The sequence below is a fragment of the Hyperoodon ampullatus genome (assembly GCF_949752795.1).
Source record: "Hyperoodon ampullatus genome assembly, chromosome: 1".
In the NCBI taxonomy this organism is placed as follows: Eukaryota; Metazoa; Chordata; class Mammalia; order Artiodactyla; family Ziphiidae; genus Hyperoodon; species Hyperoodon ampullatus.
The window spans coordinates 122,275,217-122,302,137 of record NC_136914.1 but is presented as its reverse complement, the minus strand read 5'-3'; the positions used below and the strand labels follow the sequence as shown (position 1 = coordinate 122,302,137).

The 26,921-nt window shown below is 40.8% G+C and overlaps 1 protein-coding gene across 1 annotated transcript in view; it reads left to right on the top strand.

Annotated features, from left to right (window-relative positions):
* COG2 (component of oligomeric golgi complex 2) overlaps positions 1-26,921 on the top strand; it is a gene marked incomplete at its 5' end in the record, with an annotated part of 41,503 nt that overhangs the window by 1,369 nt on the left and 13,213 nt on the right. Inside the window, 9 exons of the mRNA XM_079707743.1 lie at positions 7,367-7,528; positions 8,656-8,721; positions 10,916-10,996; positions 12,846-12,949; positions 15,807-15,915; positions 16,958-17,137; positions 18,781-18,905; positions 22,446-22,572; positions 25,841-25,980. Coding sequence (XP_079563869.1) covers positions 7,367-7,528; positions 8,656-8,721; positions 10,916-10,996; positions 12,846-12,949; positions 15,807-15,915; positions 16,958-17,137; positions 18,781-18,905; positions 22,446-22,572; positions 25,841-25,980 — 1,094 coding nt within the window. The remainder of the gene's footprint in view (positions 1-7,366; positions 7,529-8,655; positions 8,722-10,915; positions 10,997-12,845; positions 12,950-15,806; positions 15,916-16,957; positions 17,138-18,780; positions 18,906-22,445; positions 22,573-25,840; positions 25,981-26,921) is intronic.

The window sequence follows — 26,921 nt, the reverse complement described above, 5'->3', positions numbered from 1 at the left end:
GAGATTATCATACTAAGTGAAGTAAGTCAGACAGAGAAACACAAATATCATATGATATCACTTATATGTGGAATCTAATTTAAAAAAATGATACAAGTGAACTTACTTACAAAACAGAAACAGACTCACAGATCTCAAAAGCATACTTATGGTTACCAAAGGGGAAACGTGCTGGGGAAGTGATAAGATGGGAGTTTGGGATTGACATATACCCACTACTGTGTATAAAATAGGTAACTAATAAGGACCGAGTGTATAGCACAGGGAACTCTACTCAGTATTCTGTAATAAACTATATGGGAAAAGAATCCAAAAAAGAGTGGATATATGTATAACTGAATCACTTTGCTGTACACCTGAAACTAACACAACATTGTAAGTCAACTATACTCCAATAAAAAAATTTTTTTTAATGTGGTAAAAAACAGTATTTACATCTGGATTCTCTCCAGTGTGGCCATATCATTTTTAGTATGCGGGGCTGTCTAGACCCTGGAATAATGTACTCTTGTTCTTGTACAGTGGTGTTTCTGCTAAACCACAGCAAGGAAGAGCGTAACTTGTCAGGGATGTCTGAAAGGGACTGCGGAGTGAACTTGCTGATCCAGGAACGCTTTGTTCCACCCCTTGGCTGAGAGCTGCCCTGGAGCGAGGGTAGAAAGAAAAACCATGATGAGAAGAGGCGCACTGGAAGAAGAAAAGGCACAAGCAGAGATCAGGGGCTTTGTTCTGACTTCTGATTTCAGGAGTCCCAGAATACAGAAAACTTAACTTGTCCAACTTTTGCCTTCTTCAAGGCTTCCTTCAGGCTCAGTACCAGCATTCTTTCGGACTTGCTAGCCCCACCATGTTTCTTGCTCTGAGATGGCAGAATGCCTTTGGCAAGAGCAGCTTCAGAAAGCAGAAACCTCAAAATGTAAGTTCTAAAGTAGAACATGCAGTAAGGAGAGGGCAGACTGGGAAGGTGGCTGGAATGGCCATATTCTTTCATGGCTCCTAAGCCTCTGAATGTGCCCTACAATTTGTAGTGCTAATAAATGTGACCACTTCACATATAGAAGAAAAATACTAGGACAGCTATCCTGTGTTAAATGTTGTTGATTTTCTAGGTGAGACCTGGAGATAAAGGTTATTTGCAATTTGTGTTTCCTTCAAAGAGACATTTTATAAGTTTTAGTTCCATGGCAGAAATGGTGGGTGGAGAGCTTGCTGTCGGGGTTATATTTCTATCTCTGTGTCTCATTCAGCACATTTTGTAATTTGTCCCTGTGGGAAAGTTAGGGAATGTCCGATTTGCATTAGGAGAGTTGAGATTACTTGAAATCCAGTCGTTGGGTTGGAAACTGTGTCATTAGTCTGCCAGACATGACGAGGGCCTGTTAGGACAGTGGTAGCAGTTGCTCACTTAATAAACAGTCATTCATTGATCATCTGCTTTGTGTCACCCAGCAATCTAGACGGGATAGTACGAGGGTACCTAAGATATGCTTTGGGCTGTTGAGTATGGTCACAGGAAGACCACCATGTGTGCTCAGAAACTGGACCTAGTCCACAGAGGCTGGAAGGCTGGCCAGAAGTGCGACCGGAAAGGTAGGAGGGCAGCTGGGAGGGTTGCAAGTTGGACTGGGCTTTGTGTGCTACACTGAGCAGCTTGTGCTTGATGAGCCGCCGTCACGTTTAAAGCAGATTACATGGGCATGTCTGTTGCATTGGAGCAGCATTAGAGGGCGCTGTGCCACTGGTTACTTCAGGTTAATATCGGGTTCTAGCTCAAGGGAAAATTATGTTGGGTTTGAACTGATGAGCTAATATTTTGATACGGGCCATTCTTGCACATGTGTTTCAGTCCTAACTCAGTGTCTTAGTGGTATCTCAGACCTTTGGGAAAGTAATAAATTCTTAATAAATAGCAAACTACCTTTCTGAACACAGAAAAAAAAAAGAGGCTACTAAAAAGTTATTTCAGTGGTCCTTGTGAGATCTAATGGGAAAGACGAGGGGACAGATTTGTGGAAGATGGAGGTGATCAAAAGACAGGAGTGGCAGATGGAAGAATCACTTGGAGCAGAGGTGGTGGTGACATCATACCGTTAGCTTTGTCACCTTGCAGAAATCTTGAGCGCGCGTTGATAGCCAACTATCAGATGAAACAGGACCTAAGATCTTGGTAGCAGGGAGAGAAAGTGGCCTGCTAACAAAGATAAATTAGATCCCTTTACCTAGGGGTGCTGTTGGAATCGTAGCTTTCCCCTTCTAGCCCATAGTATGACTTCGCTTCCTGTTTTATAGAAAAAATAGTGCCCTCGAATGGGAACTCCTTCGTCACAGCTCGTTCTTGTATTTGTGCCCGTTCTCTTTCTCCTCCTCACCTGTTTTGTAGGGGGGTTTTCCTTCCTTCCTTCCACCCATGCTTGGAGCCCAGGCCCTCTTGCACTCTCCCCACTGGCTTTCAAACACACTCTTGCTTTGGTCTCTTCCCCTTGACCCTCCTGCCTCTAGTCTGTCCTGTCACGCTCATCCACATTACAGCCAAATGCTCCAGTTGTTGTTACTTCCTTCTGCGCTTTTTGGCCATTTGTGTATCTTCTTTGGAGAAATGTCTGTTCAGATCCTTCGCTCATTTTTTAATTGGGTTATTTGTCTTTTTACTGTAGAGTTGTAAGAGTTTTTGTATATTCTGGATATTAGACCCTCATCACATATATGATTTGCAGATATTTTCTCCCATTCAGTGGGTTGTCTTTTCACTTTTTTAGTAGTGTCTTTTGACACATAAAAGTTTTTATTTTGATCACATTCAATTTGTCTATTATCTTGATGCTTTTTGTGTCATATCTAAGAAACGACTGCCTAATTGAAGGTCACACGGACTTTCACCTGTTTTCTTCTAAGAGTTTTATAGTTTTAGCTCTTCTGTTGAAGTCTTTTGATCTATCTTGAGTTAAGTTTTCGTTTATGGTGTGAGGTTGGTGTCCAAATTCATTCTCTCCCGTGTAGATATTCTTGTCTTAACATCAGTTGTTGAAGAGACTCTTCTTTTCCCATTGAATGGTCTTGGCACCCTTGTAAAAAATCAATTGACTATAAATGTATGGGTTTTAAGTTCTTTCTTTTTTAAATGTTTAGGAAATCTACAGTATAAAGTAAAACTATTTCTGATAAATGAAATGTGGCAGTTGTTAACATACCACTGAGTTTGGGGTTGTTTGCTGTCATAGCAAAAGCTGCCTAATCCAATATTCACAGATGTTCTAAGTAATTTAGTCTTGTGCAATCCAATGCTTGTTTATCTAAGAACAAATATATAAATGGCAAGTTGAGCACTAATATTACCTAATAACATTTGTTTGTGAGAGCTGAGTTATATGATTTAGAATGTCACCATGAAGTTCATACCTGAACTTCATCCATCTGAAGTTCATACCTTCAAAGATTATGTACCTGAGGCAAGCAGAGTGCTCCGCCCAGTCATACAGCTGGTTAATAGCAAGGCCAGGATGTCAGGCTGAGGCCTGCCCACACGTTCTTGCTGCAATTGCTGTGTAACTATGAATGTAAGGTGTTACCTGAGGTCGTCTCAAGCAGCAAAATGTCTAGGCTAATTCTGGCTCTAGGTAAAGAAGCAGATGGTTTTTCACTAGGTGGCGGTGAAATTACAGTTTGGTAAGAAATCCTCTCATCTGACACTATCAGAGCAGGTGTTTGGGTGATTAATTAAGAAAGTCAGTTTTTAAAAGTACTCAAGGGATGGTGCTTGAGTACTTAACATTTTATTTTCAATCATACTTGTGTACATTGATTCTCCATTGATGTGGCACCAAGCTCTTTTCTCTGAAAATTTGTCTGCTGATTCGATTTCTAGATTGTCCTTTAAGTCGGATGAGAACCCTAAGGCATCTGCAAAGAATCTGGTATAGAACCCTTCCAGATTTGTATGACCCTCCTTCCCGCTGTGCTACCTGGTTCATGGTCCTGTGATACATAATTCAGTAAAATTGTCTTATCAATTTCTCAGTATCAGGTCTTCGCAGAGCATCAAACAGTTATCTTCTTGCACTTATATTTTGTTGGTTTATATAATGTTCAATAAAATTTTGTAATTTTGCTGATAAGTACAAGTGACCTTAACAAGTTCAGGAATCATCACATCTGATTCTTGATGACTAAACAGCTCAGCTAGTAGCAGAGTCATAGGTGCAATAGACAGTAACCTGCTGGCTGTATGCGTGTCTGCCTACCAGGGGCATCAGAATGTTATAAAGGGAGATGGCATAGCGAACCTGTGAGACCAGTACTTGGAAGTCGGTTTTGAAAGATTCTGAACATCTGTTCAGTGGAATACTCAACATCCATATAAAATGTCAGTACAAATTTATATGTATTATGAAAAGATGTTGAAGTTATATTTTTATATGGGGAAAAGGAGCTTAGAAAAGGTTTATTAAGATTTTGTGTGTGTGTGTGTGAACACAGGAAAAGGTCTGGGGTTTCGTTGAAGATGGTGACGTAGGAGGATCCTGAACTCACCTCCTCGCATGGATACACGAAATCGACAGCTACTTATGGAACAGTTTCCTCTGAGAAAAACCCCCAAAACTAGCTGAGCAACTCCTGCACATCTGGCAAACAAGAAAAAACCCACATCAAAGTGGGTAGGAGAGGCTGAGACACAGTCTCACCATACACCCCTCCCCCAGTGTGGTGACCCACAGTCAGGGGGGATCTCCCATCCCAGGCTGCTCCCCAAGGAGTGAAGGGTGTGGACCCCACCCCTGGCACCCCTACTTTCAAGACTTGCACCTGGGAGATGAGCCCCCAAAACATCTAGCTTTGAAAGTTGATGGAGCTGGCATCTAGAAGACCCATGAGGCTACAGTGACCTGAGAAACAGTTCTTGAAGGGGCAGCATGAACTTACCCTCCCCAGGGCCTGACACAGACACAGCAACTGAAAAGGGCCCAGGCTTTCTGTGAAAGAGGCTTGTTCATCTTAAAGCATCGGCCTGAGGGGGCAGGCTTCTAATTTAACCCCCATCTGGGGGCTTGGAGGCCGGCGGTGGCGGGGCCATCTTTGCTCTCTCTCTGCCTTGCTTGGGCTCAACAGTATCTCCTGGAAAGGAACTTGTATACTTGGTCTGGTGCCCTGATTTTTGCAGCTGCTGCCTGGGGACACCTCTAGGTCACCTGGCTCTGGTAGCCAGTGAGGTTTATGCTTGTAGGTCCCCAGTGTTCATTGCAGTATTATTTGCAATAGTCAAGACGTGGTAGCAGCCTAAGTGTCCATGGATGGATGAATGGATAAAGAAACTGTGATACACACGCCACACACTGGGATGTCATTCAGCCACGAAAAAGAAAGAACTCTTGCCCTCTGTGGTAGCAACATGGATGGACCTTGAGGGCATTAGTGCTCAGTGACATAAGTTAGAGAAAAGGTGATCATGATCTCACTTGTGTGTGGGATCTAAAAAGCAAAGCAAGAAAAAATGGACCCACAGGTACTGTTCAGGTGGGTGGTTACCAGAGGCAGCCGGTGGGGAGTGGGCAGAATGGGCGAAGGGGCTCAGCTGGTACAGACTTGCAGTTAATTAGGTAAGTAAGCCTGGGCACGTGGTGTGCAGCATGGTGACTGCAGTTAATAATGCCGTGTTGTGTATTTGAAAGTTGAAGGGAGTGAATCTTTTTTTTTTTCAGTCTGTTTAGAAAAGTCATTAAATGATAACAGCTACAATAAAGCAGCAACAGCAAATCCTAGGCAGTGGAGAGTTGTTACAATTATTATTGTCCAAAGTCCATAATTTACATTAAGATTCATTCCTGGTGTTGTACATTCTATGAGTTTTGACAAATGGATAATGACATGTATCTACAATCACAGTATTATATATAAGAGCCCTAAAACCCCTCTGTGCTCTGCCTGTCCATCCTTTTCTCCCTCTAAGCCCAGGCAGCCACTCATCTTATTACTGCATCCATAGTTTTGCCTTTTCCAGAATGCCATATAGTTGGAATCATATAGGCTATACCCTTTCCAGATTAGCTTTTTTCACTTTGTAATCTTAAAAGTTCTCATAGCAAGAAAAGGAAATGTGAAACCATGTGTGATGGATTTTAACTAGACTTACTGCGGTGATCACTTTATAATAGATACAAATGTGGAATCATTATGTTGTGCACCTAAAAGCCATATACTGTTATATGTCAATTGTATCTCAATTTAAAAAATAATTCATATTTTAAAGAGAAAGTCAAAAAAATTCTGGAAGGATGTGAATCATGATGTTAAATAGTGAGAAAAACATTAATAGTGCCTATCTGTAGAGCATCGACTGAGTGATTTTTTTTTTTTTTTTTTTTACTCTCTGTCTTGTGTCATTATAGTCCACCCTCGTTATCCTCGGGTTCCACATCTGTGAATTCGACCAACCATGCATCAGAAATATTTGGGGGCTTCCCTCGTGGCGCAGTGGTTGAGAATCCACCTGCCAATGCAGGGGACATGGGTTAGGGCCCTGGTCTGGGAAGATCCCACGTGCTGCGTAGCAACTAGGCCTGTGAGCCACAACTACTGAGCCTGTGCGTCTGGAGCCTGTGCTCCGCAACAAGAGAGGCCGCGATAGTGAGAGGCCCGCGCACCGCAACGATGAAAAGTGGTCCCCGCTTGCCGCAACTAGAGAAAGCCCTCGCACAGAAACGAAGACCCAACACAGCCATAAATAAATAAATTAATTAATTAATTAAAAAAAAATATTTGGAAAAAAAAATTCCAGAAAGTTTCAAAACGCAAAACTTGAATTTGCTGAATTGGCAACTATATACATAGTATTAACACTGTATTTACAATTATCTGCATAACATTTACATCTTATTAGGTATTATGTAATCTAGAGATGATTTAAAGTATACGCAATACTACACCATTTTATATTAGGGACTTGGGCATCCCCAGATTTTGGTGTCCTAGGGGGTCCTGGAACCAGGCCCCCATGGATGCTGCAGGATGGCTGTATTTCTTTGCTGGTTGAAAGTTTCACAGTGAACACTTGTTACTTTTAAAACTAAGGGAAAAGGAGCAATTTCTGTTTTGTGAGGAGCCTATTTAATGTGTGTAGTTAAAAAAAATTAAGTCCCTTGTAGAATTTAGGCAACAGGAGAGAATGCTCTTGGTCAGGGGCCACCCTCTTGGCACCTTGATAGCGTACAAGCAGCTTTATGTCATGTGTACTTAAAAGGACTTTTTCCCAATGGCAGTGTAGCCTTTCAAATGAGTAGAATGGCGTTTATCTCTTATTCTTTTCTCTCCTTTTATTTCTATGTGTAAAATGTGATATCGTTGCAGTAATTCTTTTTTCTGCTTCTATTTTCAGGAAGACTTCGATGTCGATCACTTTGTGTCCGACTGTCGGAAGCGGGTCCAGCTGGAATCACTGAGAGATGACCTGGAGCTCTACTATAAGCTGCTTAAAACGGCCATGGTCGAGCTCATCAACAAGGACTACGCAGACTTCGTCAACCTGTCAACGAACCTGGTAAACTTTAAATCCAGAGTCCCTACCAGTCAGTGTATTTACACACATACTACACACTTTCTTTCTCACTCATGTTTATTCTTAAAAGTGCTGAGTGTTTTTAGAAACCTTTTAGTTGATTTTTCCCCCAGAAACTTGGAGAGATTACTAATCTTATTAATAAAAGAACTAAACTTTCTTGATACACATTTTTTGTTTTGAGTTTAGTTTGATTATTTTTTGAATAACTTATTAAGAAGTAGTGAAAAGTAAAGGATAACAATCTCAAGAGTGGTTGTTTTTGTTAGTTGCTAAGTGATTACCATGAAATCTCATTGGTTTAGACTTATTTGCTAGAGCAGATACCAACTATTCTTAAGGAAATGCTTAATTTACTTTCAGGTACTGTGCTAGCCAGACATAGGTTGAGGAAACATTGGCCAATATTAATCTTTAGGTGGCCTGGTTTTATAAAAATGTAGGAATGGTTTGTGAGAAGCGCATCAGTTACTTGGAGAAGTTGTTTAGAAATGCTTGAGTTTTAATACTTGGAAAAGTCTTCTTGTTCATACCTTATTTTGTGGTTAAATCTGTTTATCCAAAGAAGTATAGAAAGTCACCATCTCCATGGGAATTTCAGGAAGTATTAAGAATAACAAGCCTTGTTTGCTTTTGGGAAGTACACCAGTAAGATAGATGTTCCAGTAGGATTAGAAACCCTGAAAATTTTATTTCCATTCTATTTAATTTGGATTTTTCTCAAAGTCTGTAATAATGCTTAGGAGAGATATAGCTCATCAGACTTTCACATCAGCTGGCTGAACAGCATAAGTACAGAGATAGCTATTTTTCCTGTTAAAGTTTTTTTAATTCATTTAAAGTTTTATCCAGAGGCAAGCTGTACACGAGGAATCTTTGATTTATTATGACTTTCCCTATTTGCATAGTTTCATGTATATCAACAGATTTTTTCACATTCTGTGAGCAATATTTGTGGTAAGATAACATTTCTGTTATTTATCTAGTTATTAGCAATATGTGATTGTACGGAAAGAATAACCTAAGTCTAGTACTGCTTTGCTCGTTAAACAGAAGCTTCACTGTCACTCCTGACTGACGTGCTTGTGCCTGCATGATTTTGCCTTTAGGTTGGCATGGACAGAGCCCTCAGCCAGCTTTCTGTGCCTTTGGGACAGTTACGGGAAGAGGTTCTGGTAAGTCCCCAGGTGCCGGTAAACAGTCTATATATATAAAGCACGTTACGCTCGTTTGCCTTCTCCAAGAAGAACTCCTTTAATGTGTTAGGTTGTTGTGGTGGTTGTTTAATGGTCCGTGATTATAGTACTCACCTTCAAAACTGGTGAAAATGATTCTCTACTTTTTGCATGTGATGTTACAGCCTAAACACGTGTTTGGTTTGAAGACGACAGATCGTCAAAGAGTAGACACCTTTAAATGTCAGGGAGGAAAAGAAGGGTATTTCAAAATTTAACTTGTTAATACGACCTCCCCCATCTGTAAGTGGTCTCCAACTTAGAACTGGCTGACTTATGGTTTAAAATTTGTAATTTTACAAGTGTCTTCCCAGACAGTGTTTTACATGTGGTTAGGTTCCTGGACCAGTCTACAAAAGCTGTTTAACCCCTGTATGTAACTGAAGGATAATATAAATATCATGTGACACCTAGTTTCTGGGAGAAAGTCTCTCCCATGGGAATGGGACTGTCTGCCTGTAAGCCCTGAGGACAGGGACCCCATCTGGATGAACAGTTGGGGGGGAGTTTTGGCATCACCTCTGACAGGGGACCGTGTGGCCTGCCCTCCCCTCACCCGCTCGTCTGCGCTGGGCACCCCGACCTCCATCGTCCCTTAGTTGTGATGCACTGCACCATCGCTTCCTGTGTGTGTCACCCCTGGACCACGCCAGACCAAGTGGCCTCATGCACCTTGCCCCCGAGACAGCGCCTGGCACGTGCGAGGCTCTCAGTAGGTAACGTAGGTAAAGAGGCCCTGCCTGGATAGAACTGAAGGAAATGCAGGATAATGGGAGTGTCAGAGCTGAGAAGGCCTGGGGAGGGGTAGGCGGGAAAGACTTCATAGAAGAGATAGGTCTTGATCTGTGCCTTGAACTAGCAGATGTGTTTGAAAGTGTATGTCTTTGAATTTTACAAAAACTCATTACAGTGCTTTTCCTTAGAATGGAAGGAAAGGGGTTTTGTGGTCCCCTCTGGGTTGCACAGCAGCTTCTGCATGGCTCTCCGGCCTCCTCCTTGGTGCTCCCCCTCACCTCCCAGTCCTGTGGCTGACGTCTCCTGGGCCTCAGCCTGTGTTAACCTCCCACTCTTCCCCCTGTGCTCTCTCCGCTCTGCTGACCTGTGCCTTGAACTTCCTGGGCTGCTCTCACGCCTCCGGGCTCTAGTCCTGCCCTGCCACCTGCCAGTACCACGTCCCCTCCCTTATTCTGCAGCTGTCTTTATAGCCACCTTTCACCTCACCAGCCACAGACCTCACCTGCCTTTTTGACCTCAACTCATGACGCTATTCTGAGATTCTACGATCATTGAGGGATAAGGCTGTTTCTGTCTAATTCATCATTGTAGCCTCACTGGCTACCACAGTAGCTGACATTTGATAGACATTTCATAATGTTTATTGAATGAATGAATTCACCTTTCTATAAAATTTTTGTGATTTATCTAGTTTATTCTGATTATTTCCATTACCTTCATTTTGGCCTCAATTCTTCATACTTGGCTTAATTTATTAGCTTCTGGACATGTTTCTCCACCTATGACCTCTGCCTTTTCCTGGCCATTCTGTTCCTTACTTCTTGATTCCTACCATCCCCCAAACAGCATTTCATCAGGAAATATCAGTGCTTCGGGATTCTCTAGTTCCCTAAAGTGTGTAGAATCTAAAGTCCTCCTAAATCAACCCCTCCCTGTTTATTTCTACTTCTCTGCAAAATGAAGCCTGCAGTGCGCCCGGGTGCATGCCTCACCCACCCTGAGCATGCGCCGTCAGTTGTATCTTCCCACCTTTGTCTTCTGATAACCTCCTCTCCACCATCATCAGCTTCCACAGGTTCTCAGGGTCAGACTCAAGTCCCATCCCCTGTGCCAGACTCTCCTATCCTTTGATTCAGATGATTTCTTGAACGACATTGCTTGTACATGTATTATTATTCTTTCGGCCTGTTAATCCTCTGTAACCTTGGCTTTATATGTTATTTTTCCCCCAAACCATGAGTACCCTCAACAGCAGTTGTGTCTGATATTATGTAGTTTTGTCAATATTTGCATATTACCGGCCCGAAGATAATTAAGTTCTGTGGAATTTAATTAAATGTGTAAGTTTCGTAATGTCACAAAACAGTTTCTGCTGTACGTTTTCTTTATTCTTTTAAAGAGTCTTAGGTCATCTGTCAGTGAAGGAATTCGGGCAGTAGATGAACGAATGTCTAAACAAGAGGACATTAGGAAAAAAAAGGTAGGTTGCACATGGGTTCATGGTAGCACCTTGGAGTTAATGGCACTTCCGCGCACGTGGTCTGTTTTATTTCTCTTGGTACCTTTGCAGAGAGGAAGTGTGGGGTCTCTCCTTATTTTTAGGCATCAGTGTTCAGCAAAGTTCACAAGGGGTCGAGCCAGAGCTGGAGGCCAGGTCTTCTCACTCCTGGGCTGACTAAGGTCCTATTAATAAGAGGGGTATGCTAAAGTAACTAATAGAAGAAAAAGACAAAGAAAATTGCATATTCTTCTTGTGCATTAATTTATTCATGACAGCATTAAAATTTTTAAAGAAAACTGTAGATTTCTTATGCTGCATGCCAGCTAAAAGCCCTTCCCTCATGTCTTCTCACACTTTTCAGTACATGAAAGTGGTTTTTCTCAAAGCCTTTTGCTATGTATCAGTATATACTTACGCTTATAATGTCATGTCAACTGTTTGAAACAGTAAGACAGAATTGTAGATGTACCCAAGTGGTCACAAAATTAACATTCCTCAATGTTTCCAAAAGAAGAAACAGTAAACACTTTACAGTTTAACAGGCATATAACTAATTTCTCAGCACCCCTATAAAGAAAATATTAAAATTTTAGAGATTAGGGAGTAAGTGGGCTTTCTAAGACCAAGTCTTCCCATGTTCTACTGCAGGTTGAAAAAGTAGTGTGTTGCTCTCTCATTCTGCCATGTTTATTTCTTCTTTTGTTTCCACTTGTTAACTGTACCTCTGCATACACTACTTTTACATTTTACTGGTCCTGTGTTTTAATTTTATTATCTGACTTTAAGGATGTAATGGCAGAGTTAGGATTAGAATTTGAGACTTCTGATTCTAGCCTGGTGATCTGTCAGTGTTTTCTAAATTTATTAGCATATTTTTCAAAATCTCAAGGGAGAGAAACCTATTTTAGAAACCTTCTGTTTAATTCTCCTTTAAATATCAGCTTTTGTCCAAAGATTTCAAGAATGCAGTGCCTTTCTAGAAAAGATTGTAAGCTTTGTGAGAGCAGGGAATTTTTGCCTGTTTTATTCACTCATGTCCTCACTGTCTAGAAGAATGTCTGGTGCAAAATAGGTGCTCAGTAACTATTCGTTTTGTTTTGTTTTTTTGGTCTTTTTTAAAAAAATTAATTTTTATTGGAGTATAGTTGCTTTACAGTGTAGTGTTAGTTTCTGCTGTACAGCAGAGTGAATCAATTATACATATATCCACTCTTTTTTCAATTTCCTTCCCATTTAGATCACCACAGAGCATTGAGTAGAGTTCCCTGTGCTGTACAGTAGGTTCTAGTAACTGTTTGTTTAATGAATGACTTTCTTTTTGTTCTTTTAAGGATGAGAGTTTTTATAATGTTCCTCAACCTCTCTGATAATATTTATTGTGTAATAATGTCTTCAATGAATTGATGCTTAGGCATTTAATTGTGTCGTATACATGTAAATAGAGAGGATAAAGATGATCAGAAACTAAAATTAAAACATGAAAAAAGGGTCATAAGAAAATAAATGTAGTGCCCGTACAAGTGTTCAAGATGGGGAAAAAAGCAATAAAAGTGCAGGAAATGAGAAAACAAAAAAAGTCTAGTTTTTTTCTTTTTTTAACTATTAACTTGTAATAGAATATTGAAATATGCTTCTTCTAGGCAGCTAAAATTAAGAGTTACATTCTTGGGAGTTCAGTGTCATGTAGAAGTATTCAAAATGTAGAGTGCTGTACATACTTTAAGTTGACTTTTGGCTTTGTATTTCCCTGCACTTAGAATGGGGAAATAAGATAATTAAGATGAAACATCACGATAACTTTTTTTTGGCTTCATTTTTATTTTCACAGATATGTGTGTTGAGGCTTATACAGGTTATTCGATCAGTTGAGAAAATTGAAAAAATCTTAGATTCTCAACATTCTAAAGAAACATCTGCACTAGAAACAAGCAGGTAAGTATTTTTTACTAAATACTAAATATCACAAAAATTAATACTTCACACCCAGGCTACTTTTTTTTTTTTTTTTTTTTAGTTAAAACTCATTTCTGAAAAAGAAGAAAAGCCAAGTCTAAGGCTCAGTGTTTTTGAATGTAGCTTATGAAAAGTGGAGGGCATGAGATGGTAAAGTTTATAATACATCCTTCTAAAACCTTTGTGGTGATGGACCACTGTTCCAACACATCACCTTACAGGGAGTCAGAGGAGTGTGCTTTCAGTGGAAGATTTTTATCTTTGGAATTGCCTTATGTAAGCACTGGCAAAATCCTTTGATCTTCCAGGTATAGAATGGCTTTCACCTTTCATAAATTTATGTAGACATGCCCAGAGTATCACCATTCATGTATCTTGCACTAGCATTGTAGCGTTAAGAAACAGTATAGGACACACTTAGTTAAAATTTATAAACAGGGAAAAGAAAGCTTGTGAAATTAGAAAAAAAATGACCATTTCCGTTGTTACACTGTGACCATCTTATTACCTTCCTAGTGTGAATTCTAAATCAGCCAGGTAGATGAGTGGCTCAGAAAATGAGTAGATCATACCAGCACCATGGTGCCATGGGAGGAGCACAAGTTTGTGCTGCATCTACCATCGGGCAGCCTGAGTCATGGAACCTCAACTCCCTGTGTCATGGGCAGCGTAAGGCTAATAGTAACTCCACTGGCAGGGTTGTCTGACAGCTCGGTAGCCCGCACCTGGCATGTAGTAGGCCCTCACACATCTAATTTGGGTCTGACAAGAGCTTCTCCTAAAGTCACGTGGACAGCCATAACATTTTTCCCTGAGTAATACTGGATAATCTGCTGCAAAACCAACCAAAGCCAAATTGAATATACCTATACCAAAGTCTTACCATATGCTAAAGACATGTTGGATTTCTTAATTTTAGGAATCAAAATGTTAGATTTGGGAGCACCTTAAAGACAGTATGCTCCATATCTCTCGTTCTGTAGATTGAGGAATGCGGCATCCAAAAAGGAAGTGATTCTCCTGTCCTGGGTCTCTACTTCCTTTCATAATCAAGATGTACAAACAAGTGGTCAGCACCTGCCGTCTCTGTCCCTTCAGCCCACTGCCCTTGCACTCCTGCCCTTACCTGCGCTGGCCAGCGTCTCTGCTGTCATCCCTTTTGACCCATCCAGTGGAGCCATTTGTCTTGAGCTGCTCCGCGTCTCTCTTGCCCTCAGCAGCATTGGCAGCTCCTGCCGACTTGTCCGCACTCGACATCCGCCATACCTGCCTCCCTGTTTTCTTTCCACTTGGGTCCATTCCTACTCCCTTCCTCACTGATGTCTTTTTCTATGATACTATTCCTTTGCGATGTTCCATCTTTTTTTTTTTCTCCTTTTTGGCTGCACCGCACGGCACGTGGAATCTCAGTTCCCCAACCAGGGATCGAACTGAGGCCCCCTGCAGTGGAAGCGCAGTCTTAACTGCTGGACCACCAGGGAAGTCCCTCGATGTTCCATCTTTAATGTAATAGATATTATGCTATTTCTTGCTCAGAATCACCTTTGAGTACTTTTTAAAAATTCAGATCAGCAACTTTGAGCTGTAGAGAAGGGAAAACCAGGGCAATGTAAGTGAATGGTAACTACAGCATGCTTCTTAGTCCAAGAAACGTTTAGATAATTTATAATTAATAGATCCACACTAGGTTACTCAGGAAAGAGGGATTAACCTTTTGGGTTGTCTTGCCGGGGAATTGCTCTCCCTCTAAACTAGGGGGTTTTTTGTTTTTTTGTTTTTTTTTTGTGGTACGCGGGCCTCTCACTGTTGTGGCCTCTCCCGTTGCGGAGCACAGGCTCCAGACACGCAGGCTCAGCGGCCATGGCTCACGGGCCCAGCTGCTCCGCGGCATGTGGGATCTTCCCGGACCGGGGAACGAACCCGTGTCCCCTGCATCGGCAGGCAGACTCTAAACCACTGCGCCACCAGGGAAGACCTAAACTAGTTTGAATGCTGTAGATACAGGACTAGATAGATCTGAAATGGATAGCATTTCATTTCCTTGTGATGTGGATTTTTTCCCCTCACTCACTGATAGGTCACCATTAGATATAGGATGCCTCAAGAGAAGCCCAGCAGATGCTTCAGTGCTTTTACATTTTTCTTCTTTTGCTATTTAGCTTCCTTTTGAGTGGTATTGTTGCAATGTATTTTAGAGGGAAAAAGTGCATTTATTACACTTTGTGGCAGATACACAATGAATGTCCTCTCACTAGGACCCAGAGAATACAGATTGACTGCTCTTTCAGCTCTTTGGTAAAAGAAAATGTAGAGCTCTTCTGACTTATTTGATGTATTGCTGCTAGAGGGCCGCTTTTATTTTATTAAGGAGACAGCAGTATTTGGTATTTTAGAAGTACTGGAGGTATTTTAAAGGAAGAGAGAGTGAGACAGAGTAGTAGAAGGGGATTCAGGTGTAAATACTAGGATGGGGCAAGAGAGGGAAGGGAGGTTAAAGATGAAGAAGGCCACGGACGGGAGATCCTGGGGGAGGAGGTGGAAATACCCGTCGCACCCACAATGGCCTGGTCCAGCTCCTGCTTCTTTCCTGGACCCTGTGGCTGAGGCCAGGCAGCGTCAGTGGCTTATACTGAAGTAGTTGCCCACTGTCCTAGAACATGCTTTGTGTGTGACTTATGAAAGCTGATGGTATGAAGGATGCTTTAGCTTCTACCTTGTAACGGGGCTGTGGAAAAACACAGTGGGTGCTGAAGCATCACCATTGCTAATCATGTGATGTGTTCTCTTGGAAATTTAAAACCTTTAGGAGTTAAATTTCTTTAATTGTCTCTACTAGCCCACTTCTGACTGGACAGATTTTGGAGAGAATTGCCACAGAATTTAACCAGTTACAGTTTCATGCTGTTCAAAGCAAAGGCATGCCTCTTTTGGACAAAATAAGACCAGTAAGTGTTGTTTTAGATTTTCACACTTTGGTATTTAGGAATTTGCTAAATAATTTTGGTTTTACCTGATACAGTCATACCTCATTTTATTGCCCTTCACTTTATTGCACTTCACAGATATGTTTGTTTGTTTTTTTAAACAAATTGAAGGTTTATGGCAACTCTGCATCAAGCAAGTCTGTCAGCCTACCAGTGCCATTCCAACAGCATTTGCTCACTTCATGTCTTTGTATCACATTCTGGTAATTTTCACAATATTTCAAACCCTCCACCAGCAAAATGATTACCGCTCGCTGAAGGCTCAGATTATGATTAACATCTTTTAGCAATAAAGTACTTTTTAATTGAGGTAATTAAGGTATATACCTTGTTTTTTTAGACATAATGCTATTGCAGACTTAATATACTGCAGTATAGTGTAAACATTTCTTTTACATGCACTGAGAGACCAAGAAATCCCAGTGACCCGCTTTCTCGTGATACTGCTCGATTTATTGTGGTCTGGAACCACACTCGCAATATCTCCAAGGTATGCCTGTAATGCCTGTGATAATTGTTGATCTGCAGGATTTTGAAACTAGATTTGAATTTTTTCCTTCAGTTTTTGTTTTTTGGACCCCTGCCCCTAAGTGTCACATGTTGTAGATTTTGTGTAAAAACACAGGCATATTCTCTGAATTATAAGGGTAAAATTAATTCTAAATTCCATGTAACTTGACACACTGTATGATGTAGTCAGAGTTAATTTATCCAAAACTCTCGACTGGGCTTTAGATTCATGATGTTTGTCAGATTTACTCTGTAGCTTAAGAGGAAAATAACTTTTTTTTTCATTCTGCAATTCTGTCTAAATCCTTTGATATAGCAAAGATTTACTTATAAAGAGATGTGGGGTGGAGGAGAGATTCATTGTTACGCTCCAGAAAATGTTAACATTTTAATTTTACATATATTCTCTTCTAGTGCCGCCAGAGATTTGTTATGTATATATTTGAGTCTTTAGACATTGTTCCAGCTGCTTTCTTACCTGTTTTTCTTGCAGCGTATAGCTGGCATTACAGCCATGTTACAGCAGTCACTGGAAGGCCTCCTTCTGGAAGGTCTTCGGACTTCCAGTGTCGATGTGATCCGGCACTGCTTACGGACTTACGCCACGATTGACAAGGCATGGGACGCGGAGGCGTTAGTTGGTCAAGTCCTAGTGAAACCATACGTGGATGAGGTTTGTGCACCCCCAGGCCTTCATTGAGCAGGTGTTCATAGAGCGTCTGCTGTGTCCTGGAGGCTTCACTGGGCGTGAGGGTGGATCAGAGGTCCTTCTGTAAAGACTCTCATAGTTACTGCAGCATCAGTTGTAAGAAAAGGTTGGTCCCTGGTGGTTACCACCAGCATGCAGGAGTCAGGCACTCTCTCTCGTATTTTCTAGTGATGCCATAGCCCAGGGATCATTTTAATTCAGTAGGGGGCAGGTCTTCCCTAGGGAGAAGGTGTGTATCAGAACATTTTTAGGTCAGTTTTATGCTATGTAAATTATTTGCCAATAAAGTTTTTAAAACGAATCTTTTAACTACTGGTCTAGTGGGTAGAATGGAACAAGTAAAGCAGATGCCAGCACCGCAGCTCAAAGTGCCTCGTGGTAGGACAGCGGGCCAAGAGCCCTGAGCGTGGAAGGTCTGCATGGAGGGCTGTCTTCACAGACACGCTGAGGAGTGTGTGGGCCAAGAAGGTGGGAGATGAAGGGCTTTCATAGGCAAATTAGCAGCGTAATACCTTAAACCCAGAACTTGGCCATCCAGTGTCCTTCACCTACGAGGATGCAGTTAAAATTTGGGAAGTAAGCATGTTCTGCCTTTGAACAGCCAGAATATATCACAGATTGTACCATATGAAGTTGCCAATACTCAACATTTTCCGACACAAAAATGGCAGCTTTGTCTGGTTCAAACTGATGGAAGTCACAGGCCCGTCCTCAGTGTTTGCAGACTTTCTTCACTGCCACATCAGTGTGGATGCTCTTTCTGTCCAGTAGTACAAAGCCCTACTCACCATGACTTTGGGGTGAAAGTCTCCCATTTATAAATGGGGAAAATTGAATGTCATTGATAAAAATGAAACTTAAGGATTAATTTCAATAATCTGGTCAGCTTTCATTAGGATTACTAAAAATAAATGATCTGTCAACTTCCTCTGTTTGTATCCTGTTGTATTTCATAGCTGTCTCTCTATAGGAGTGAAAAAGACAAATTACCTACACTATTTCTTTATCACTCAGTGAAAATGGTTACTAATTTATGCCTTTGGTTTTCATTGAACTGAACCTAATGTGCTAAATTAAAGAAACATTTGATGTTTCAGTGGCATATTAAATAAACCATGACCACATTTTAATTTTATTTAAATTCATATGCTTGTTATTCGCCTCTTGATTCTCAGCCTTAACACAAAAGATAAAATAATAATAAAGTAAAATAAAATATACTTCCTTCCATCTTTCTCTGTCTCAAACCTTCCCCTAATCTGAATAATGGTGTTTAGAAGAAAAGGCCACGGTCAAGACAGCAAGGAGCTGTTGTCATGGGAAACCATCGTTTTATTTCGTTTTCAAGCTCAGGAGGGAAACAGGCGAATGTGTCTGGCTTTTCAGCTTCAGGCCAGTGTCTGTCACCCAGCCTGTGTCTCCCCCAGGTCAGGGCTATGCACCCGAATCCTGGAACTAGCTCTGAGTCAGGCTGTTGCTGTTAGAAAACACGTCAGCTGGGGAGGAGGGAGGCGAGAGGAAACACACTTCTAAGGTTTTCTTTGTTCTTTTCCCTGCGATATGTAATTCATACTTGTCTTTTTTAAAAATGATGCTCCTTTTACTAGGTGATCGTAGAGCAGATTGTCGATGCTCATCCGAGTGATCTTCAGCTCATGTACAGTAAGCTCCTGGAGTTCGTTCCCCACCACTGCCGCCTCCTTCGAGAGGTCACGGGAGGAGCCACCTCAAGGTAGTTTGAGCAGCTGTTCTCAGAGCTCCCGCAGTCAGGGCCTGCTCCTGGGAGCCGCTCGTGCCCTGCTGATTGCAGTCTCGTGTGGACTGGGTTCAGATGCCCTTTCCTGTTTGTGTGTTAGCACAGCGCTCTGAGCTGGGCAGGGGCCGTTAGCCTCGTCTTACAGAGAAGGAAACTGTAGTGGGTGCAACGGAGGTGAATGGTGTGTCTCTCTTGAATCCACAGCCTGTGCTTTGCCCTTTCCTACACTGTCATTTCCCTAAACTAGGTTTGAAATAAAAGTTGGTTTCCTTCCATTATTCTAATGTCATAATCTGCTAATAAATATCAATTCAGTTTAATTCAGCGGGTTTTATAAGATGTTGTGGTTAAAGTCATCTTCAGTTTTCCCTCCTTTTGTCTGATTTCCATGGTTTTCAGTTCTGTTTTGTAAATACCCCACTGCCTTCCACCATTGCCACTGTCCTGGTCCAGGCCTTTGTCATTTTTCTGTCCACAGTAACAGGTTTTCCCCACCTGCTCTCACGTCTCAGTCTGCCCCTCTGCTAGCACATTTACCCACAGTTCTGAGATTCATGCCCTGCCTTCTTCCTAAGTCTTTAGTGGCTTCTTATTGCTCATTGTGGAAAATGCAGGCTTCTTGATCAGCACACAAGGCCCTCTGTGCTCTGGCCCCGGTGGTCCTCGGGTGGAGCACTCTGCTCTGTGGTACCCTCGCCCTGCTGTTCTCCAGCACACAGCTGCACTTGCCCACCCCAGCACACGCTGGGCGGGTCTGTGTTTTTCCTCAGAGTCCCCTCCGCCTTTCCCGTTCCCTCTTTTTGTTGACCTGTCACTCCACGTGAAACCCCAGCTCAGATGCCACTTCCTTCAAGAGACCATCTTTTATCCTGATATCTCCCTTTAATCCTGTTCTCTGCAGGCCATTGCATGCTGCTCTCACCTTTTCCATCTCAACAGCGTGCTCCCCTCCTGCACAGCCCACACCTCCCTCCTGGCACGGTGTCTTGAAGACAGCAACTACCCAGTGTTTGCAGGATGAAAGACTTAACCTATTTACAGCATTAGAAAGGCAAATGAGGTCCCTGTCTTCATGAAGTAAACATTATATTTGGTCTTGAATTTTTGTTCTTTGAAAAGAAAAAAAATCTGGGGAACAAATACGCTGCTTGACTTGTGAAGTACCCTATTTCCACTACACGATTTCAAATGAAGCCTTGTTTTGCCACTTTTGCTTAGTAATCATGAAGATTTAGTTGGATTTGTATTTGGGGTAAGAATTTAATAGAAGTCATGGGGTAAGATTAAAGAAGCCACAGTTATGAAACAACCAGTCATTAGATTTGACAAGCCTAGTCTTGGTCCTGAAATGTCAAGTTACAAAGCCTCACATGCTCTTTTCCATGGTTTTCAGTGTGGCAGAATTCATGTAGAAACCTCAGAAATGTGAGGAATCTAAACTGTACCTTGGTGGGCCATCTGCATTTGCTTGAGGCCCCATCGTCCTGTCCTGCGCTCCTGACCTTCCCTTGCTCAGCTTCTGCCTTCGGGTGCCCTCTATAACTGGGGACACCAGCAACATTCAAGATTTATCTTCCGAAGAATGTGGATTAGCTTTTCTAATTGTTGATCTCACAGATTTAAATTTTTTCTTTGGGGCTTTAATTAGACATTTACTTTGGGAATGAGGTGATCTTGTCCTTCAGTGTTGTTCAGATTCTGTGCATTTGTATTTTAAAACCTTCAATTCTGTTTTTTCTTCTTCCGATACCTTAATAGAGCTAGTTCTTATGATTAAAAGTATATGATATGATACGTGGAATTGGGTGTGTGGGACACGGGCATCTTCTTTCCCTCCTGGACCCTCCTCCAATCCCGCCAGTAATTTCTCGTCAATTCTTGCCTATTATAGAATGAGATTATCTGATAGCTCTTTCTGAACAGTAAAGCTGAATAAGCTATTTGTCTTGATAGTTTTTGCTAAGCAGGAAAATTATGAAAAATTTTTACTGTTTATTTTTAATACTTATCAGAATGTTAAATGCCAATTTGTTATCACCACTTAGCTACACAACTCCCCGTTTTGCTAAAAAATAAGACCGTATATTGCATGGATGATCAATTTTAAAGACAATTATCTTAATATAGAGCATATCGATAATGGAACAGTCAAAGTGGGTCGAACAGTGAGATGGTGTTGCTTAAAGCTACTTACAGGTCTTTAAGTTCAAGAGAAACTTAAGGAACGTGCCTTTTTTGTTTATGTACTTGTGTATTTAACCACTATTAACATAGCACTTATTGTATGCTAGGCACCATCCTAAATGCTTTACAAATATTAATCCATAGAATGACCCTGTGAGTAGGTATCATTATCATCCCTGTTTTGAAGATGAAGAAACCAAAACACAGAGAAGTTAAATGACCCAAGATTTGAACTCACGTACTCTGGCTCCCGAGTGCATGCTTTTATCTCAGTGTTATCTCTCATCTAAGTTTGTGAATTAGAAACCCAGAGTCCAGCCTTTTGGCTAAAAATGCAGAATAAAGCATGCACACACAAAAAACATGACCGTTATCAGTTTTTTGTATTAAGATTTGTGATCGAGATTTTACGTAAAATAGTCATAGAACTTTAGAACTGAGGGTAATCTTAGGGATAGCTGAATCAGAAAGTTGTTAGTAATTGGGCAATTAGCGTGATTTATAGTGCTGTAGAGTTGAGTGGTGTTACGGTTGAATACAAGACTGCTTTTTTTCTTTCTTTTTTTTTAAAAATATATGTGCTGTACTGTAGGCTTTATTGTTCCATTTACAGAGCACAGGCAGAGTAGATGTAACATAATTCTTCTTTTTTTTAAAAATAAATTTATTTATTTTGGGCTGCGTTGGGTCTTCGTTGCTGTGCGCGGGCTTTCTCTAGTTGCGGCGAGCGGGGGCTACTCTTTGTTGCGGTGCGCGGGCTTCTCATTGCGGTGGCTTCTCTTGTTGCGGAGCACGGGCTCTAGGCGCACGGGCTTCAGTAGTTGTGGCGCATGGGCTTAGTTGCTCCACGGCGTGTGGGATCTTCCCGGACCAGGACTCGCACTCGTGTCTCCTGCATTGGCAGGCAGATTCTTAACCACTGCGCCACCAGGGAAGTCCCACAAAGACTGCTTTTCCTGTGGTATTAAACTGCTTCTTTTTCAAGACAGAGTATAAACATGGTAGCCTATTTTAGGGGAGAAAATTGTGCCAAGTGAAGTCGGTGTAGTTTTCCATTATCCTTGACCCCAGCTTGCTTACTACTTGTTAGATAGATGTAGGAGTCAGGACACAGAGGATGTGTCAGGTTCAAGATGAGAATGAAATCAAGGAGTGAAATAGAAGTTTGGGTCTAAGAACAAACTAATTGACAAATATCGTTTTTTAAAAAAGGTTGAAATAAATTTTAGGCTGAGGAACTTTTATTTTAATAAAAACACCATAGTGGAATTTTGCTTTTTGGAAGTAGAAGATTCCGGTGTATTTGACTGAAATTTTCCTCTTATCTTACAGTGAAAAAGGCAATACTGTTCCCGGATATGATTTTTTGGTGAATTCTGTCTGGCCAGAAATAGTACGAGGATTAGAAGAAAAATTGCCCTCACTTTTTAATCCTGGGAATCCCGATGCCTTTCACCAGGTACCTTTTCCTCCATCGTCTTGATTCTTGAAGATGTTAACCTGAGACTTTAGGATAATCATATCTTTTCTGCACAGTCTTGGTTCTGTGGTTTTAGGAAAAACCACAGTCTGAGTTACGTAGCAAGCATTTACCTTAAAACACACACTGTTTTATTCAAGTCATAGTCTCTGATAACTTCAAGGACTAAGAATATTTTTTAGAATGTAAAGTAAAATTCAGTTTAGATGCAGTTGTGACTAGATCTGAATATTCTAATTTTTAAAAAGATCCTAAGGACCATTAAAAACAAGGCTGTTTGCAGTTGTTTTCCATGAAAAATTAAGTTTGTAGATCTCTACTGTATCGTTTTGAAGGAAAACGTATTGGATTGGATTTTAAATTGAATATGTAAGTGTCCTCTATAATTTGAAAGATTAGGAGGCCTCGATATTTTCATTTTTTTTTTAAAAAAAAACATCATTTAAAAGACTTCATGGTTAATATTTCAGAAGTAGACTCGTATGTTAATTTTCCGTTGTACCATTTTTTAAAGATAGTACGTAGTGTCCTGGAGAAGAATAAAGGCTCTCGGCCGGGCGGCCTGAGTCCGTGCCCAGCTCTCCTGCTCAGTACTCGTGTCGCTCAGCCCCTCGGTGCCTCTCCTCTCCTTCCTGCTCTGGATTTTGATTTTTGGTTTTTCGATTGTTTTCTTCAACATGACAATCTTTGTCTTTTAATTAGGTAATTTGTTAAATTTACAATGATCGTAGTGACTGATATATTCTTTGGTTCTTCCTATTTGTCCCATTTTTCTTCCTTCTTTTCCTTTCTCCCTTCTTTTTTTCTTTCCTTTTCCGCCTTCTCTGTATTTTGGACTTTTGGGGATTTGTTTTCCTCATTTATTCTGTTTTTCCCCTCTACTAATTTGGAAGTTCTACCCTTTATTTCTTTATGTATTAAGTAACCTTAGTGGTTACTTAACAGAATCTGAAGCTCACTGGTGTTCTTCATTCTCCCAAACAGCACAGGGATCTTAGAGTACTTTGATGACAGTCACCCCATTCCATAGTATCTATTACTGTTTCCAGGGTCTTATTTCTATTTTGACTTTTTTTAATCCCCCAAATTGGGCGTTATTTTTATTGTTCTACATGGTCATCATTCTCCTCTCAGAATTATTCCACATGTTTATCATTTCCTTTGCTTACTCTTCCTTCTTGGATATTAGACCTTTTTTCTTGGATCATTTTCCTTCATCCTGAAATTCATCTATTAGCAGGGCCTGTTGATAATAAATTTCACTTTTTTATGATAAACCCTCAGTTTGTATGTCTGACAATAACTTTATAGCTTTTGTGTTTGAAAGGCAGTTTTGATGGAAGTAGAATTCTCTGCACTTTGAACATTGTCTCTTGACTTCCGTTATGAAAATAGTTATTGTTGTTTCTTTGTAGTTACAATGCCTTCTTTCCCAAATCTTGTCTGTGACTTTAGTATGCTGTTTCATTATGATAATCTAGTGTGGGCTTCTTTTTATTTATTGTATTTAGGATTTGTTGGGTTTCCTGAATCTGAGGATTGGTGTTTTTTTAATCAGCTCTGTATCATTTTTATTCATTAACTCTTCAGTTGTGCTTCTTTCTCATTCCTCTGTTATTTTCTTCTAGAACTTTTGATTAGACTTCCTTACTTTATCCTTTGTGTTTCCTGAATTCACTTTTAAATTTTTTGTCTCTTTGTGCTTCTTCTGGTTCACTGATTCCTTCTTCAGATTTGTCTAAACTCCTTTTCACCTGTTTCCAATTTACCCTTATTTTCATTTCTAGAAGTTCTATTTGCTTCTTTTTCTAATTCTTTGGTCAAATTGCTTATTAATTTTTAAAGTGTAGAGAGGCACAAGGTGAGTGTGGTGAGCCTGGGGCCTGCTAGACTTCAAAACAGCTAAGACAACAAATTGGGAGCTTTATTATCCCAGAAATACCACTGATCTGTTCTCTTGGCCCATGTTACAGTATGTTGAACAATATGAGGTCTTAAGCATTAGCAGTTTAAGACCCTTTACATTCCTCTTTAGAGAATCATTTTGATAGTGTTAGGCTCAGGAGATTTTTCAGCTCAGAAATAAAGCTTTCTGCTAGAATGTCAACTTTAGAATTCTAAACCAATACTTAATGTTTGCGGGTACAAACATTTTTTGCAAGAAATGCTTTCAGCTTTCAGTTTTTATGGGACATGCTTTTGTGAAGAGAAAAATATTTTTGTATTTTTTTAACACCCATTATATGCAGGGGTATAGTTTTATCCCAAAAGGGATGAGTAATACCTTTCTTTGTCTCAACTCCACACATGTAGACCACACTCAGGGGATTCAGTAAGTGTAGCTCAAAACCAGTTGAAAGAAATTGAACACCTGTGGTAGTCTTACTGCACTAAAGTTCCCACATAAGCACAGATATCATATTCAGGTGATTGGTTTGGTGACCCAGAACAGAGTCCCTCTTAATGAGAAGTACATGGAAGTCCTGCAGTGTCCTCCCCAGAGCCTGGGGACTGGGGAATAGAGCCCTCGCCAAAGGAATGTGCAACTGCAGTTTTGCACTGCTGACTGGCGAGGGTTCTGTTTCCCCTATTTCCTTGCTTTGTTTCTGGGTAAATTCTCTGAGCCTAAGCGGAAGAGGAAGCGTCATTTATAAAATGGGGGATGATATAAAAGTAGTTACCGGGTAGGGCAGTTTTCTGGGTTAAAGTAAGTAATACAATTTTAAGCACTGTGTGAGGATGATAAATATTAAGTGTTAGCTTCTGCTGTTAATGGTTTTGTTGGATTCCTCGTGTCAGTCTTCATGTTGTGCCATCTATAAAAAGGATGTAATTACTCACATGGTTTGAGTCTTTCTTTCCTTTTTAAAATTTTCTACTTCTTCTTCTGGAGAGGCAATGAAAATTATACCACTTAATCTGCAATCTCTTGTGATTCCAATGGACTGGGTTAGGGGTGCCCTAGAAGATGGGGGACAGCTGTCGCTTAAAGACCACTGGACTTAGGATGCCTGGGTCTCCTGATGGGCTTGCCACCTAAGACCTTGAGCACGTCACAGAACCACTTTGGGCATTACTTGATCTTTCAGCGGGGACCTTGGAAGGAAGATCCCATAAGGTCCTTATCAGATCTAGAAACTATGATTCTGTGTGTTGATCTTTATCTTGATTACAGTTTTCACTATATGATCCCAGTTCTGGTTAGTTCACTTAAAATGAAAATGCCACCTGTTTGTTCTTATTTTAGAAATATACCATAAGTATGGATTTTGTAAGAACATTTGAACGGCAATGTGGATCACAGGCCAGTGTAAAAAGATTAAGAGCACATCCCGCCTATCACAGCTTCAATAATAAGTGGAACTTGCCTGTGTATTTTCAAATAAGGTCAGTAATTTATTCCCCCCCCGCCTCCACCCTTCTAAAATAGAATCTGAACACCAGTTAAGGATGTTGGCTCCAGCTAACAGCCCCTTCTTGATGATCATCATACTGTTCTTTGGGAAACAAAATTTAGAATGGAAATGCACAGGAAGTATCGTGATTGCCAGAGTTCTGGCTTGTATGACAGAAAGATAAGTTTTACTCCTTGGTCATCAGAGAGCTGAGAACACTAGACTCAGAGCGAGCTAGACCAGGCCCGGCTTCATTCCCACATGCTACGTCCTCGTTCGTCGTGAAGAGACAGACTCAGAGCGAGCTAGACCAGGCCCGGCTTCATTCCCACATGCTACGTCCTCGTTCGTCGTGAAGAGACAGAAAGAGCAGGTCACCTAGCAGCTCTTTCTCTCCGTTTTCCTCTCTCATCACCTGCTTCAAATAGCAGATCTACCCTACATTTGTTGTTTTGCTCATCTGGAACATTTTTTATCCTCAGAGGGAGTCGGGAGAAGTATTCTTTCTTAAAGTAGTCTTTGTAGCTGATTCCATCTTATCAATTGATAATAATTCTATCTATTGTTTTGGATTCCTTTATAATACTTTGTGACATTTTTTCTCTCTATTCTGGAAAATGGTGACACTTTTCTTCCAGATGTCATAATGATATCACCTATGTCAATAAGTGGTTCTGTAGACTATTGGGGGAAATTTAGGATAAATTCTTAACAGTATGTGTTCCCTTAGAAAACTAGATGATAACAGCCATTTTTGCAGATTCTCTTGAATGAGATCACAGTCAGCTCGTCCATAGAATGGTGTTAACGAGAGCATTTTAGTTAGAATGCTCTTTAAAGACTCATAGGCTTTTTGTTTAAATTGTTGGATGTTTTCATTAATTATGATGCAGTCCTTCCCCAGAGTTCTAAGGAATAATTCAGAGGGAAATA